This window comes from Pleurodeles waltl, chromosome 1_2 (assembly GCF_031143425.1).
Source record: "Pleurodeles waltl isolate 20211129_DDA chromosome 1_2, aPleWal1.hap1.20221129, whole genome shotgun sequence".
Classification (NCBI taxonomy): domain Eukaryota; kingdom Metazoa; phylum Chordata; class Amphibia; order Caudata; family Salamandridae; genus Pleurodeles; species Pleurodeles waltl.
The window spans coordinates 318,179,804-318,196,941 of NC_090437.1; the positions used below are offsets into that span (position 1 = coordinate 318,179,804).

General features: G+C 41.7%; 1 protein-coding gene across 1 annotated transcript in view; it reads left to right on the forward strand.

Moving 5' to 3' along the window:
• The window catches only part of FREM1 (FRAS1 related extracellular matrix 1), a 684,067-nt gene that overhangs the window by 285,382 nt on the left and 381,547 nt on the right, over positions 1–17,138 (forward strand). The window contains exons 16-17 of the mRNA XM_069238818.1: positions 3,802–3,895; positions 14,770–15,022. Of these exons, the coding sequence (XP_069094919.1) occupies positions 3,802–3,895; positions 14,770–15,022 (347 nt within the window). The remainder of the gene's footprint in view (positions 1–3,801; positions 3,896–14,769; positions 15,023–17,138) is intronic.

A 17,138-nucleotide genomic window follows, 5' to 3' on the forward strand; every position in this document is an offset into this window, starting at 1 on the left:
TGTATATATTTGACTCAAATCTGAAATGTATGCCTGTACACCATCACTGAGCTGAACTCAATATGATAGTACATCTGCCATGATTGGACTCCTCCAATGCAGTCTATACTGCTGAACCCTGAAAATGCATCGAAAAGCTACAAGGAACAAGAACAGGTGTTATGATTTATGATTTTTGAAGTAAATTTCAAACGTCACCAATACAAAAAAAGGAAAAGTAAAAAATAACAAAAGACTAAGGAGCATGGGTGAATGAGCCCTAGCTCATTTTGAGGCTGACTGCAACAGTGGGCAGGATGTGGAAAATCAAGTGCTTCACTCTATTTAACAGTTGTAGCTTTAGACTTAAGGGTTGTTTAGAGTTTGGTTGACCACAAACATGGTGGAGTACCCTGTCTGCTGCACTGACGGTCCACCTGCTATATTTGGAGTCAGGTGGAACTGTTGTGTTTTACCCACGAGGTCCCTACTGGCTCTTCCAGCTTGGCCGGTGGAACGCTTGCCCTGATGGCCCGACGCACAGGAGCTGATGTGGAAGCACAGAGATCTTCACTAGGCTGGCAGAGATCTCTGAATATGAAAGGCAGTAGTCTTCCAGAGTGGGATAAGTAATGACCTACACCAGCCTGATGGATGATGGCCACCCGCAAAACTCTAAATGAGGGCCTTTGTCTCTCAGATGCAGATCAAAGTTTTCCAGGGGTGCAAAATAGAACACTATGGCAGGCGATATTAGTTCAGGGTCTTGTACCCTCAGTTTTGGTGTCAAAAGCTTAGAAGTGGAACCACTTGAAATCTGTAGCTGTCGAGCCTTTATATTGCCTGGATCACTTAGCTTAGCAATTTTTCTAGAGCTTAAAATCCTCCAGCGAGAAAGGAGATGATGACTGAGAAAGGTTCTTTAAGATCTAGTACCTTGAATACTGGTTCTGGTTGAAACCTTGGGCTTTGATTTCATATTTTCCAAGTAGGAGAAGTTTGAAAATAGTAGTCGACAAAGTCATCTCATTGTTGGGGTAATCCACTCTACTTTGTTCTGACTCAGGCCTGATTTAATGGTTCATTGGCCGCCTGTCATCCATCAGTTTGGCAGAGGACCTTATATCTGCAACTCACATGGACCGTCACCTGCCATAACTAGAGGTGATCACTGGCTAACTGTGTTATCTGTACCTTCAAAGGAACCGCTGTTTCTGTTGTTCCTCTAGAGGCACTGCGAGTTTCGTGCACAGTTGACATCTTCCAGGTGGCTGTGCACCATTCTTTTTATTTTTAAAAATCAAACTCCTAAAGCTGGAGTTTGTTTTTGAAAAACAAAAACACTAATGAATTATACACAATAAGAGCTTCCTTTTCTTCTGTATGAGCCAGATTTTTTCTGCTTATGGCAGAAAAATAATACATCAGATCATATGCTCTAAATAGGGTAGGCGATCTGATGTCCTTACTACAACAGCCCCTACTTTGACAGGCCATTGAATTATGCTTTCTGACAGCAGAGGAAGTGGCACTGTTTACAGAAAAAATATGGTCCACAGCAGGTGAAGTAAGAGTTTGATGAATAGGGTACCCCCATTCAACATTTGTGACAGGATAGCCTGTCCACCAAACCCTAAATCAAGCCCTTAGTTACTTTTGGACCGCAAAATATGTCAGTTGTGAAGGCAGGGATCCCCAACCAGGCAAATCTTCACAAAGCAGTATAACCCCTCTGTGTTGTTCCACTGAACCTTTGTTTCTAGTGGCAAAATGTTCTGAGCAACACACACAGTGAAATCATGGCCACCAAAGTTGCGTATTTATGGGGTATCCACAGGACCTTGTGATAATTCTTCAGAGGATGAAAAACCATTTAAATCCACACTTTCCAGGACCCTGAATATTTTTACCTGCTCACTCCTAAAGATCCAACAGTGCTAGGGACAACTTAAAAATAGCACCTTGAGAAATGCTTACCATTCATTCCAGCACAGCAAGGACAGTCATAGTCCACATCAAAATAGTCAGCTGTTTCTTCCATGAAGATGGCCCTCTTTGTTCTTTATTTTCCTGGGGCTATAGGAGGCCAGTTGGTCTGACCCTTAAGGAGCACCTTCAAGTTTTGTGTACAAGAGAAAGGAGGATCCAGGGCCTTCATCTTTTCCTTGGAAGACAGCAGTAGGTTCCTGTTTTTGTATCTTCTTCCAACTCCAGTTGTGTTCCAACATTTCTTGAGTGGGGCTTTTTATCACAGTAGACACTGGCTAGTGAATGGTGAGGGGACACAGGTTTTTCTAAAGAAAGTCCCACACTCTATTACACACTCTGCCTTTGCAGCACCTCATTTAAGTATATTGCAAAACAATACCATAAAAACTCTTGCCTGAGACTTTCAATGATGGCACAATAACACTTCAACTACTAGCCCTCTGTCAGCTCCCAAAGGGCTAACCTTTACAATTAGGGCCTCTTTTTCTCCTGAAGTGGTATTTCTACTCAGACTGTAGCTTAGCTTTGGCCACCTCCTTTGGTGATTAGAGCAAAGATGTCAATGAGACAGCCAGCATGAGAGGCAGGATAACACCCAAGCTCTCTTGTAGCAAAAACAGGCTAGTTTTGGAGGCACTGCCTAGCCTTTGTGTGTGCAGAAGGCACCACGGTTCTGATCTCCCCTGAAATTCCTGATATAGGTGGCAGTGGATGGCCGCATTATTAACTTCTTTATATCTCCCTGCCAGTAATTTTTCAGCCTTTTGTTGTTGGTGTCCTTGATGGGTCCTATTCAAACTTCCTTTCTGGACACGCGAAAAATAGCAAATCATGGTGAAGATGGATTTCCTACTCTTCCCCAAGCAAATTTACATGAATGGAAGCTGTAAGCTTAAAACATTATAAAAATATAAAGACTGTTACAGTCTATGCAATAAATAGCACTTTTGAATCCTGTTACTATAGGAAGATGTCAATCTTGTGACTGTAATATCTAACTTGTCCAAACTGTACACTGAATCCTTCAGCCTACAAATCACTGGTGAACATTGCCTTGGCTAATCTTTGAAGTAGGCTTTTAAAAATGTCATATGACTTTGAGTCTGATTTAAATGTTGGTGGAAAGGGTACTCCATTGCAGCAACAATGGAGTACCCTTTCATACAACCTGAAGGTTTGTTAGAAGAGGCCTATATCAAACTTACAATGCATTTCCAGGAACCACTATGGTGACGGTTCCTGGAAATGCTAGAGATGTCCTCAGGAGCAGCGGAAACCTCTAAATATAGTGGCAGAGTACCCTTGCCATCGCATGAGTAAAGTATTCCATCATAGCAAAGGTAATTACTCTATCCGCCAATAAGTCCTTTTATTTGGACAGATGGTTGCATCTCTGGTAGCATTTTGAACAATTCACAAAATTCCCTTATTCTAAACAGAGCCTGTCTGCAATTTTAGGGATTATATTCTGATCCCATCTGCTGTAGTTTACAGTGTCAAAGCTTTGTTACGGATTTTTTATTATAGTAGCTAAATATGAAAAGCTGTGCACATCTTGTTTTAATACGTATTTCCAAGTTATGTCATTCCACTTGCTCTCATCTTAAGGTAGCCAAGGTCTTCCAACCCTTTAGTATTTTATGCATTCTCTTCCATACAACCAGATACTTATTCAATTTAGGAAACAGCTGGCTTTGTGCTGTGATCTTCTCTCCTCATTACCAGTTTTCAATTTAGTTGAGTTGTTCAATGATGTTCCTTATAATTTATTTTAGTAAACAATTTCACACTACAATAAACATGGTAATGTAGAGGAGCACTACTTTCTTGCAGGTACCAACATGATGGTTCTGAAACTCTGTACGATGACGTCCTCTTCAGTGCCACAGATGGTACAAATTCTGCAGAATTCCTCCTCCAAATCAAGGTTAGTGATATCACACAATGTTGTTCTTGCAGATGGTATTAGCAGTAAATCATATACTTCTTGAAACAATTAGCATATGTGACAGAGTATCCTTCCAGCAAACTCTAAAAAAGATCAGGAATGCCAGTGCATCTGCATTCAGTGTTTTATTTGAGTAGGAAATTGTGGACTATGAAGACCTGATTTCCAAACATTTGTTTTTAATTATGTGTGACTTACTCCTAAATATCCAGAAATGAGTCACACCTTATCATAGTAGACAATTCTGTGTATTAGTCTTCTTCTGTTTTATCTGGACTTCTCTCTTTGTTTCTTCTATACCCTCTTCTTATACCAGCAGTATTCCACTGTTTAGAGGTGGTTAATCATGTCTGACCATTGTTTAACGAGGTTTTTCACCTTTTACTAATGCTTCTCTCATTTTATTTAATGTTGTTCATTTTGCCTTTGTATGATTATTGTTTTCCAATATGTGCATTTTGCTCTTTCCATTTGCCTTCCTTTTTAATTTTTTTATATTCATGTAACTACCTATAGGCGAATAGCAAACGCATTTCAACAACGATTATATTTAACAACAATTTTTGTTACAAAGCTACAGAACAAACAATGTTAGCAAGAGAGTGTCATTACATGAGACTACATTAATATATATCACAGTATGAAAATGTACCTGGGGACGTGGGGGGTATGGCTATGGAGAAGATGCTTATTTAAAGTGCCTTAAGCGTGTCCAGAGAGGCTATAAAATGTAATTTATTGGGGAGTGGGTTCCAGTGATCGTATCCAAGCAATTTAAATCATTGGAACTCTGAGATTGCATAAGGAGATTTGGGTATGCTAGTAGTCGGTTCAGTTTATTTCAGTTTATTGTTTTTGATATTTTGAGAACAACTAATTTTAGCATATTGAAAAACAATTCACCACCAGAAATGTGAAAGTATAAATAAATAAATAAAAACAATAGAACCATGTTTATAGGCACTAAAGACCAGGATGCATGACTTTCATAAACCCCCAAAAAAGATTTAGACCCAGTGATCCCCATGAATAAAAAAAAAATGTAATTATCAAAGAAACATAGGCCCAGATTTAAGAAGTGCCACATTAGCGTCATTTTTTTTAAGCTAATGTGGCGTTAGGCTTCAAAAATCACCGCACTATATTTACAAAGTGGCGCAATGCATGCATTGCTCCACTTTGTAACTCTTTGCACCACATTATGCATGCACCATGCATAATGTATGCAAAGGGGGTGTTCCCCCGTTAGGGGGATCACAAAATGGCACAGTGGAATCTAACCTATTCCACTGCATCATTTTTTGTGGCTACTTTTAACGCCTGCTCAGAGCAGGAGTTAAAAGCGGGCACACCATTGGTTACAATGGGCCCCTATTTACTGTTCAGGGTTAGCTCCAACATTTTGGGACTAACCCTGAACAGTACATCTATAGTGTCAAAAATGTTGACACTATTGCCACCTACCCTGCGCCATGGTGCGCCATATTTTAAATATGAAGCACAGATGGTGGAGGTACGGGGATGCTAAGGGGTGCAAAAACAGTGACGCTGCACTGAGTGCCCCCTAAAATCATCTGTAAAACAGCAAACTGTTGTTTAGAAATAATTGCATCTATATCTTCTTTATACTTATTGATCAGCAGCTGAATAATTTACCCAAACATTGTCTACTGCTTAAATAAATGCTCCCCCTTTTTGAGTGTCCATTTCCTCTGCTGATGCATCCATCTATGAACCTCTTTTTTGGGGCGGCTCTATTATCGTCAGCAAATGTGACATTGTTTCCATGGAATGCATCGGTAGGAATCCATATTGGTGTTTTGGCCGAATTAGAAACCATCCACAAGATCACTCTTATGGGGTCTTATGTATACATGTAATTACAGGGGTGGAAATATGTTCATCTGTTGAGTTTATCATTCCACTCTTTTCTCAAACAGGCTGAGCATACTAGAGAATATGAACAATGAAAGCTACATTGTAGCTGTACCACCAAGGCACAGACCAACATACAAACATTAGAACATCACATTCCATCCAACCACTGAAAATTGTCACATACCTTATCTGCCAAATTTTGTAAGGGTTTCAGATTCCTCATGGAGAAACAAAGACCTTGACCTGACAAACCTCACCCGAAGGTTGTAGGGGCATTCCTTTCACAGCAATGGTTGCAGGGGCATCCCTTATGCTCCTTACTTAAACACTCTAAATATTAAAGTTTTCATCACCTCACTTTCAGCACCCACTAAGGTGTGAGCATTTATGCATATGCACCCGTTTCATATCACATGTACTTGTATTAAAATGGCAAACTGTTCCTGTGTGCATTAACCCACAATGGTAAATTAAGAGAGATCTAACAATGGTGACAAATACTGCCTCGTACATTGGGACCCTGTGTCTTTTTTATCTAAGTGTGAATATGAACATTTCCGGTACATAGGACCTGCCAGCTCTTGATTAGTATTGTGATTGCATTAAAATTGGGTTTTTATTAAAAGTTGATTGTCCCTAAATATATTTGTAAAGTGCTTTGTCAGCACAGGGACAAATAGATTCTTTGAGGTCTAATGCACCCAGTACCTTCAGGTATTTGATTTATTTATGAATCAACATTTCCCCAGAAAGAGTGCCTACATATTTCATATGTAAAGGTACATCACAATTTTAACTGCAACCTTAATATATACAATGATATTGATTAAATCCTTCTTCTAAAGTATATCCCTTTAAGAAGCTATCATATGTTGCTTTAAACCTAATCTGCTCAGTGTCTAAAAGCACATAAGTCAAAATGGACTTTACTAAAGACAATGGATCCCATTCAGAAAACCATTTATGACTATTTGAAGTAGGTAAACAAGAGTACTTTTTTATGTACTTGTTTATCGGCCTAAAAAGTCCAACTCCTCTTAGTAAAAATGCAGAGAGGCCCCCATCTTTTCTATGTGTCTTAAATGTTACAACTACTCCTTAAATATCCTAATTTTGTTGTCATTTTAGATCTTTTGGGTCATTTCATGGAGGTGGGAGTACATTATACTCCTACATGAGTACTACTTTACTTTCCTCAAAATTTCTATGTGAAAAGGCCCCATTGAAGCTAGAATGCTCTTGTGTAAAAACAAAGCCTGTGTTTTAAAAAGACAAATTAGGACATTAATGTTACATCAATGACCCGATTTACTTTCTTTACGCCTGCCTGGAATTCACAAATAGATTCCTAGCAGGAGCATATCATTTAAGGGTAAAGCAATTTCCTTAATGGGTGTGGAGAATTTTGCTAATGCATTTTCCAGTTATGCTTTTAACATGGTCAATGGGCCTTTGCAACCAGCATAAGGGGAAGAAAGGTAAGGTGACAAAACTCAGACAATAATTCAAATTGACAGTATGACCCATTTGGCCATACAAGGAAAACTCCAGTTGAGAATATAATTAAGGATCTTATTACAGACTCATGCTCAAATGTATGTTCAAAACAAAACTATACAAATACAGAATCACCAGCCAACGGAAAAGGTTTAATGGAAATAACATCAAAAGCACTTAACACTCAATAAAGCAATACAACACATCAACAGAATTATCTGATTATTTGAAACCAAGCACTGTTAAATTCTTTTAAGCATGAAGACAATTTAAAATCATCTAAGTTAGCTAGCTCGGGCAATGAGAAAACCCTACAAATTGGCAAGTTTCAGGTTAGCATGTGGTGGGATAAAACACATGAGGACAAAAAGTAAAAATGTAGTTAAAAAGGGAAGGCTTCAGCATTTTAGAGGCTAAGTCAAGAGTCTTATCCTTGGGTCAGGGGAAATGTTTTAAGTCTCTGCAAAATATTGAAAATGAAGGGTAATGGCAGAGAGATCTCTATATCCAAGTGCCCAATGGGATCTAGAAAATAATTCTCAGGTGGGATCTTGAAAAGAATGCTGCTGATCCAACCGGGAAACGGTATATTATAGTCCACAAGGTTTGTTGACTCATCTATCAGCAGTGCGACATAAATCAAAAGAGTTCACTGTTCAATCAAAGACCATCGCATGACATGGAACTGCAACATAGGGACATATTCCCAAGTCCATCATGAGAAAGGCATGCATCTAGCTCATCTGTATGGGTTGAAACAAATGTATATAGTACATTTCCACATTTCCTCAATGTACTGGGTTCAAGGTTACTTTTCTCAGGCTCACCATGCGTAAAACAATAGGACATCTATTTCCAAGTTAGCGTTTCATGGGAACGGAACATGAAACAAATGACACGTTATCAAGAATGACTAACATTTTTCTGCACATTTTATGAAACAGGGCCTAGCACTAAGGTGAATTAAAATGGCACATTTCCATTCATGCAAAATAAGATACATATAACATTCAGAACTATAAATTCATTATTAATAAGCTCCGTCAGTGCTCATGTTACATTAGATTTCAAATGAAATAACTCTGTTAATACACTCCAACAGGTACAATGCAGACCTGCATTATCAACATTTGCATTTGGCATTTACAACACCTCTTTTTAGAAATTCATTGTTTTAGTGAAATCTATTTACTAACATTATGAAGGAATACATGAAATCAAATTAATTAATTATACTTGGAGTTTTAGGGCTATACCACATCACTTAAAATCCTTATTCTACAGTGCATGCACCTTAATATAGGCATTCGTGCACCACCACTCAGGAAATTTGTTAAGACTTCAATTAACAAAATGTAAAGATTGTCACATATAGATAATTATTGTGATGTCAAAGTAGCAATAACATTTCAGCTGGATCAGTTTCATAACTTTATATCCCACTGAGTGATTGGTAAAGTGAGTGACTAGCCTTAGAGGTTTCTGAACACCCACAAACATGGGAAAACATGTTTTGTGAATGGAGCTTCCACTGTGCCCCCAAAGTATCATTTTCAAAGACTTCCACTGACAGTGTCAGTGTGGATGTTCTAATTCTATGAGCCATTGTTCAAGAAATGTTGGGTCCCCTTGTGGACACCTTCCCAGTTGCGAATGGTTACCACCTCCTCTGACGTGGTGGTGAAGTATTAATGTTTTTGCAACCAGATTTCGGTTTCAAAACCTTAATGCATAACTTAAAGAATCTGTATTTGGAAGGGGTGCCCTTAACATGCCATTTCCAAATACTGATTTGTATTTACTCACAAACCCAAATTGCGGTTTGGTAACATGTTGACACTATTGAGGATTTTGCCCCTGCCCCACCAAAATGTGTGAAGAACTGTAGACTCCTCTGTGGATACATTTGTTGAAAGGCTGTTTTTCAATCCTATTATATAATGAAACGATTTGTAGCCAAATGTGCCAATTTATTATCATCACTTTAAAGACATTTTTTGTTTTCTTTGTCCTTTGTCTTAATTGTTTTTGCCGGTTATGAAAAATGGTTTTATTGATGTAAACTTTATTATTTTAATTGCATTGCTTGTTACCAATTAATGTTTTCCTGGTATAAACTTTATCAGTTTAATTGCATTGCTTACTTATGTTGTTAGTGGTATTGTCCCTTCACCCACCACAGCTCTATTTAACCCCTAGCCTTCCCCACCCCCTGTCTTGCTAAGCCTTTTTTTGGCTATTTGTGGTAGTTCACACCTAGACCCTGATAACTTTTTGTCTAGATAAGCTATTCACACCAAATGTGCACACTTGTTTTACAACATCCTGGGTATTCTAAAGGTACCCAGGGTTTCTGGATTCCCCTCGAGGGGACAGGGAAATTAGCCAAAATACAGCTAAATTTAGTTTTTGGGGGAAAATTTTTAAATAATTGATGCAGAACACATCTGTTTTTTTCCTGCAAATAGCATCAACAAAGGGTTTGTGGTGCTTAAATCACCACATTTATGCCTTGCAGAAACAGGTACACTAGAATCAGAAAACCAACATTTTCAGCACAAGTTTGGAATTTTCCTGGGACATACCCCATTTTTCAATTGTGTGTGCTTTCAACCTCCTTTCAGTTAGTGGCAGAGTGGGGTATGAAACCAATGGTGGATCCCATAAAGCTATACATTTCTGACATGTAGACAAAATTCTGAATTCAGCAAGTGGTCATTTGTGTTGATCCTTCAAAATTTTCCTATAGAAAGTAACAGTTCAAATAAATAATATTGAAATTGAGTTGAAAATAAAACAGCCATTTCTGTCTACGTTTTTCATCTGTAACTGTAGGAAGTTGGCTTTCTATATGGTGCACTAAAAAGAAGTTTACCATGCAGCGAGTCCAGTGGATCCCCAATTGATTTGCAGAGGCAAAAGTTGATAGGACTAATGTTCCATATTATAGTAGAGTGGGCAAGCAGTTAGGCTTATAAGAGGGTAGTGCTGAGCATTTTTTGTACTCATGGAGGCAATAAATGAGACATACAGTCAAAGAATAAATCTGTGACCAATGTAGAAAAATAACACTTCTTTTTAAATATACTTTAAGCCCAAGAACTTTGTTGTAACGTAAGTACATTTTTTATGCATCAATATTAAGCACTTTACGATGACTCATGGGACCAATCTTGGAAACTTAAGGTAAGTACTGGGCAAGGGTCAGGACCACACCAACAGGTTACTCTGGGCGGCACTGGGCCAGCTTGGTGCAGAGGTGCAGTATGCGTTGTGTGCCCAATGCATTTCAATTGGGATTGGTCCCCATGGGTTTAGGCTGCAGACTCGGACTGGGGGTGCCAGTCGGAGACAACCAACAGGTAGGTCATAAATGTGGGGTGCTTGGGACTTAGGTGCACCTATTGTTCTCTTCTCCAAAGTCCACGGGCAACGGATGCAGGGGTGTCCTTTGGCTTTGGGATTTCCTTGTCCTGGGACACTTTAAGGTGAGGGGTCCTGTGGTCTGAAGCTGCAGGCATCGTCGGGCAGTCCAGGAGGGGTGAAACCTCAGTGGACTTGAGTGCAGGATAGTCGGGTGATGACGTTGGCATCAGGGCCCACTTCCACTCTGGCTGGCAGCGACAGGGTCAGTGGTTGCTGGAGACACCGGGTTTCTCTCACCTCAGAGGCTGCTGGAAAGGGGGCCTGCGTGCAGGAGGGGTGAAATCAGGATGGACTATGACTCTGAACAGATGGGGGACCTTGCTGGCACCATTGCTCTGCTTCACCTCAGATGGTGGACGTCGGGTGTGGGGTCTTTGTGGTACAGGGGGCTGCAGAGTCTTTTCCCAGGAGTTGGTTGAAGAACAAATCTGCTGCTCATGGGAGACTTGAGTCTTTTTTTAAGGCAGGCAGTCCTCCCAGGCTTTTGGAGGTTCAGCTGCAGGACGAGGCGTTGTTTGATGCAGAGTCCATTGAGGAGTGCAGACAGGCCGGTGGGGTTGGTACCAGGCCAGCTGCTGCTTCTCCTCTTCTGCAGATGCACCTGTTCTATGTCCTTTTCTTCTTAGGGTGTCAGGATTTGAGTTCTAGGGTTCAGGGGTGCCACCTACATACCCAATTTAGGTGTGTTGCAGGGAGTGCCAGGTGGCAGCCGATGGGTTGCCCACCTTTAGAATGACTACACCCTTTACATGACCACTTCCACTGGGAAGTGGTTGCAACCCTAACCATAGTGGCCTAATTCCTTCAAAACAAAGATGGGGGAATTTAAAAAGTGGTCTCCATTTCAGGACATCAACCTTAGGGGTGGGTCTGACATGACGTAGGCACACCTCCTAATCTGTCTAATTTCCTCACCTATTCTGCTGCCAAAAGTGGGTTCAGGACGTGGGGACGGTCATCTCTGCCATCTGGAGAGACTCGGTTGTTTTACAAAGGCGACTAGGCCTTTGTAGCTTCTCGCTCAAGAATGTCCATCCTGCCTGGGTGAGGTATTAACATCTGTGCCCAGTAGAGGCTTTTGTCTCTGGCCCTCGAGAGCACTGGCTCTCACCTTGGGAGGCGTGGACACAAATGTGGCTGGGGGCGCTGAATGGGTCAGGACCAATAAGTGAACACACCAGTAGCTGGTAGGATTTTCAGGGGGCATCTCTAAGGTGCCCTCTGGGTGCAAGTATTGGTGAATCCAACATTGGGTTCAGGGTGGGCTCACCAATACGAGATGTTCGCTACCAAACATCCCTATCTTCATTGAAGCCATCATGTCGTTGGGAAACTCGTAGTGAGCAGTGTCCAGCACATGTATTTGAAATTACTTCCCTGGTCACTTACTATGTCTGAGAATTGACAAAGACATAGCAGGGGTATATCAGCTCATGCAGAGATGTCCTCACATGTAATTTAATGCATCCTGCCTTAGGGCTGTAAGGCCTGTTAGAGGGGTGACTTACAAACATTACATGGAGTGTTTGGGGACATGGTACACAGGCTGTGTGTAATGTGTTTTCACTTTTGCCTGCACTAAGACATGCAGCCTGCAATGGCAGCCTGTCATGTGCTTGGTTAGGGGTCTTTAGGGTCGCACAATCCGTGCTGAAGCCCTTAGGGACCCTTTTTAGTACCTCAGGCTCTGGGTATTAGGGGGTCCCATTTACTAGGGACTTATAGAAGGTGCTAAAGGTTTTGCCAATTGGGAAAAACAACTGTGCAGTTTTGAGGAAAGAGACCTGGCACTGGGGACCTGGTTAGCAGGAAGCCAGTGCACTTTCTGTCAAAATTAAACCAGAAATCAGGGAAAAAGTTGGGGGTAACCATGTCAAAAGAGGCACTTTCCTTCAGTAGCATTTTCCATCTATGGAAGATTTTCAAAAGCAATATACTGTTGCGTCAGGTGGACCGTTCTGGTCCAAGAACCCGAGGTATCCAGAGCCAATAAATCAACTGCACCTTGAAATGGGTTATCATTGTGTACAGAGTATACAGCAATTCATTCAGTAAAATATAAAGAGTGCAAAAATAAGTATGAAGGAAACCTATGTTTTTCCAAAATTAGCACAAGATATGCAGTTTAGAAGCATTGGTTATTTGCACATCTCTGAATTGGTGGGTACCCATACTAGCATGTGAATTAGAGGGCATTTCTCAAAATGACTACTTTCTTACGCACTCTTACCTTTGTAAGGCACGAATGCAGAGAAAGACAATTGGTAACATGTTTTCTGCTATCCTGTGTTCTCTTACGTCTCCCAATGAAATTGGTACCTCACTTGTGTGGGTAGGCCTAATGTCCGCAGCAGGAAACACCCCAAAATGAAACGCGGACACATCACATTTTTCCACTGAAAACTGACTGGCTTTTTGCAATGTGCCTAGCTGTGGATTTTGGGCCCTAGCTCATCCACCACCTAGGTAACCCTAAGAAACCTGTACAGTTTTGAAAGCTAGATACCTAGGGGAATCCAGGATGGGGTGACTTGTGCAGCTCTTACAAAATGTTCCTACCCAGAATCCCTTTCATACTTCAATATTTGTCTAAAAAACACATTTTCCTCACATTTCTCCAATGCAAAGTTATGGAATCTGGGGGAAGCCACAAACGTCCTTCCACCCAGCATTTCCCGAAGTCTCCCGATAAAATTGGTATCTCACTTGTGTGGGTAGGCATAGTGCCTGTGACCGTAAATGCCCCAAAATAAAACGTGAACATATCACATTTTTTCCACTGAAAACTGCCTGGCTTTTTTAAATGTCCCTAGCTATGGATTTTGGGCTCTGGGCCAGCCGGCACCTAGGGAAACCTGGCAAACCCATACAGTTTTAAAAACTAGACACCTAGGGGAATCCAGGATGGGGTGAATTATGAGGCTCTTACCACATTTATCTACCCAGAATCCCTTGCAAACCTCAAAATGTGTCTAAAAACACATTTTCCTCCAATTTCTGTGATGCAAAGTTCTGGAATCTGAGGGAAGCCACAGACTTCCTTCCACCCAGCATTTCTGGGAGTCTAATTATAAAAATGGTACCGCACTAGTGTGGGTAGGCATAGTACCTACAACAGGAAACACCCCAAAATGCAACATGGACACATCAAATTTTTCACTGAAAACTGACTGTTTTGTTTTTTAAATGTCCCTAGCTGTGCATTTTGGGCTCTGGCCCAGCCGGCACCTTGGGAAACCTAGGAAACCTGTACAGTTTTGAAAACTAGACACCTAGGGCAATCCAGGATGGAATGACTTTTGTAGCTCTTACCATATTTTCCTACCCAGAATTCCTTGCAAACTTGAAAAATGTGTCTAAAAAACACATTTTTCCTCACATTTCTGTGATGCAAAGTTCTGGAATCTGAGAGGAGTCACAAACTTCCTTCCTCCCAGCATTCCCCCAAGTCTCCCAAGAAAAATGGTACCTCACTTTTTTTGTGAGTAGGCCTAGTGCCCGTGACAGGAAATGCCCCAAGTGGGTTTTCGCCCAGCCCCTGGGGACAGATGGGCCTCAAAATAGGAAAAGGGCCAAAACATTGCCCCTTTCATTTGAGAGGCCCCGCTCACTATTCTTAAAAAAAATCTCTGGATTATGTGGGGTCATTCCTGCAGCACGATTGTGACCCCATGCATGATTGTGCAGCAGGAATGCCCTGCAAAGTGACATCAAACTCTTTCCTCTCCCCTGATGCCTCTGTAAACTAGAACCTTTTGCATAGTAAAACGTAACAATACCTTAATGTTGATGTCATGCTTAAGAACTTTTCCCTTTCTCCTCATTCGAAAATATTTTCTTTAGTATTTGAAAAGTTTAAAACTGAATGCTCAGCTAAACATTAATAGTCTTTGAGATGATAACTACAGTAAATTTGCTATCTTCTTTACGTTGGTACTATTCCACGTCTTGGAACAATCACTTTACAAAATAGTGTTTCAGCTCATATGGAAGTATTGAAAACAACCATTGACTGCTAAATGCTTCTCTCTATCGTGTGTGATTTGTGGTAGGTGCTGCCTGTGAATGATGAACCTCCTGTTATGAAGGATGGTCTACTTCCAACCATCGACTGTCCGGAGGGAGCGGAAGTAGTTATCACCTCTGAGTACATTTATGCCACGGATGCAGACAGCGACGACATGAGGCTGATGTTCATGATTGCTCGGCAGCCACACTATGGGGTGGTGCAGAAAGAGGGAGTTGTTGTTGATCACTTCTCCCAAGCAGATGTCATTTCAGAAACTGTGACTTACCTGCACACAAGTAAGTAAAACTGCGGAAGTGCTTTATGTTTTACAGGGGGATATCTGGGGGATAGTAGGACACGGTGCTACAGTACCTTACAAGTAGAGGCCAGAACCAATGGGTGTCTACTTTTACCTTTTTTGCCTCATGTTTATGATGGCGATTTTTATTGGTAATGATGGTAATGCTTTATATACCAGTGACTGGGAAGCTTTGTACTGTCAGGACTTAAGTCGTGACACTACTTTTATTTGAAGTGTGTAGTTAGCAGCATCTTTGCCCCAGATATTCCTTAACAGTACTTTTGTAAAGGATTTCAATTGTGGCTAAGGGCCATATTACAGTAAGGGCCTATTGGCACTGCAGTTTCCCTTTAGCAAGCGGAGCCTGGCGCTGACTGGGGCAGGGCGCCTTAATTCCATCAAAATGCTGCCCCAAGCTGCAAACCCATGCCTGCCCTAGGAGTAGATCATTTGTGAAAGACAGCACCTGCTTACACATCAAAGGAGGGCAGTAAGTGACTGCACCTGCATGCAGTGGTATACCTGGCGAGGGGGGGGGGCTCCAGGGTGATACCTTGAGAGGGGGAAGAGGGTGCTAACTGATTAAAACTTTTTTTTTTAGCGCACGGTCAGTGCACCTCCTTAGGTCTCTTTACCTCCTCCCCTGTGACCATAATACAGTACAGGTGTACAGACAAAGCATATCCCTCATTTGCTTGGGAGCACACCCTCATGCAAATGAAAGAACTCTTAGGATAGCGCTGGCGGTATATGTACGCTGGCACTAACAGCATTACATAAGGAGTCGCACAAGCATTTGCGGCCCCTTCCATAAAACAACAGTGACCTGGAGATTTTAGAAAATGGTGGCATGCGCTGATTGCATCACTGGAGCATTGTCTGTAACGCGCCCCCTGATAGTGAAATGTCTGCATGCTTTTCTGCTTCAATTTTGCTACTAAACTGCTTTAGTCAAATATATCTTATCTACATATGAGAGAAACAAATTACCTATGACATACCATGATGTACCACCAACCCACACAATTTTGCCGGCACACATCATCACCCACTAATTTACTTTTAGAGTTTGGACAGTGAAGACCCCATTACGAGATCCCTATTATCTATGTGAGGTGATACCAAGGCCAGAATTTATGATTCTGGTTAGTACCTCCATGTGAGAAAGCAGGGATTACAGGTTAAACTCTCAGGAATGCAGAACAACATGCTGGACCCCAAATTATCGGGCTCTTTGAGCAGGTTTCACTGGGAAGTGTGAGCAGATAGCAAACATCTTTTGGGAGCCATTGGCGAGTGGTGTGGGGCTGGTGGCAGGAAGGGCGTCTGTGGGGTGGCAGGAAGGGACTGTGGGAGTGACAAGCCCCTCTACGCCGCCAGAATGTCACTTTCAGTGACGGTCCAGCAGCGCACACTGCAGGGCCATATTTACAAGGCCACTTAAAGCCAACCTGTGTGGTTTTTGATGGCCTTATAGATATGGACTCGGGCAATGCAGCGCAAGTCGCTGCATTGCCTCACATTGCGACAGGGAAGTGTGCCATGGGCATTACGGTGGGTGTTCCCACGTAACACCCATGGCATTTGACACATTCCCAGATTTACGAGATTTCGTAAAATTGGGAACGCGTCAATAAACTTACACCTCCTCAGGGGAGGCATAAGGGAGGTACAATAAGGAGAAATACCTTTATTTCTCCTTTTTCTATGTTCTGCATTCTGCAGCATACATAGAATGAGGAAAATACTTCTCGTGATTGTTTTTGTGCAGGAAGGTGCCCCTTCCTGCACAAAAACAATCATCCCTGCAATGCAGACATCCGTGCACCATGATGCAAGGGTGCCTGCGTTGGCGCATGGCAGCCCATGGAGCGCCAGTTCAGGGTCAGGGAAAAAGGACAGGAATACACCGTATCTCGGAGGTACGACACATTCCTGCTCTTTTCTATTGACGCAGGGTAGAGCAGCAAGAAGACTTGAGGCGCTGTCCTGCACCAAAAACTTGTAAATAAGCCCACAGGTCTCTACAAGCCTAGGGGTGCTTTTGAAATCATGCTCTAGGACGTTTGTTTTTCCGTCTTACATTACACACTTTCATTCCAATGATTGGG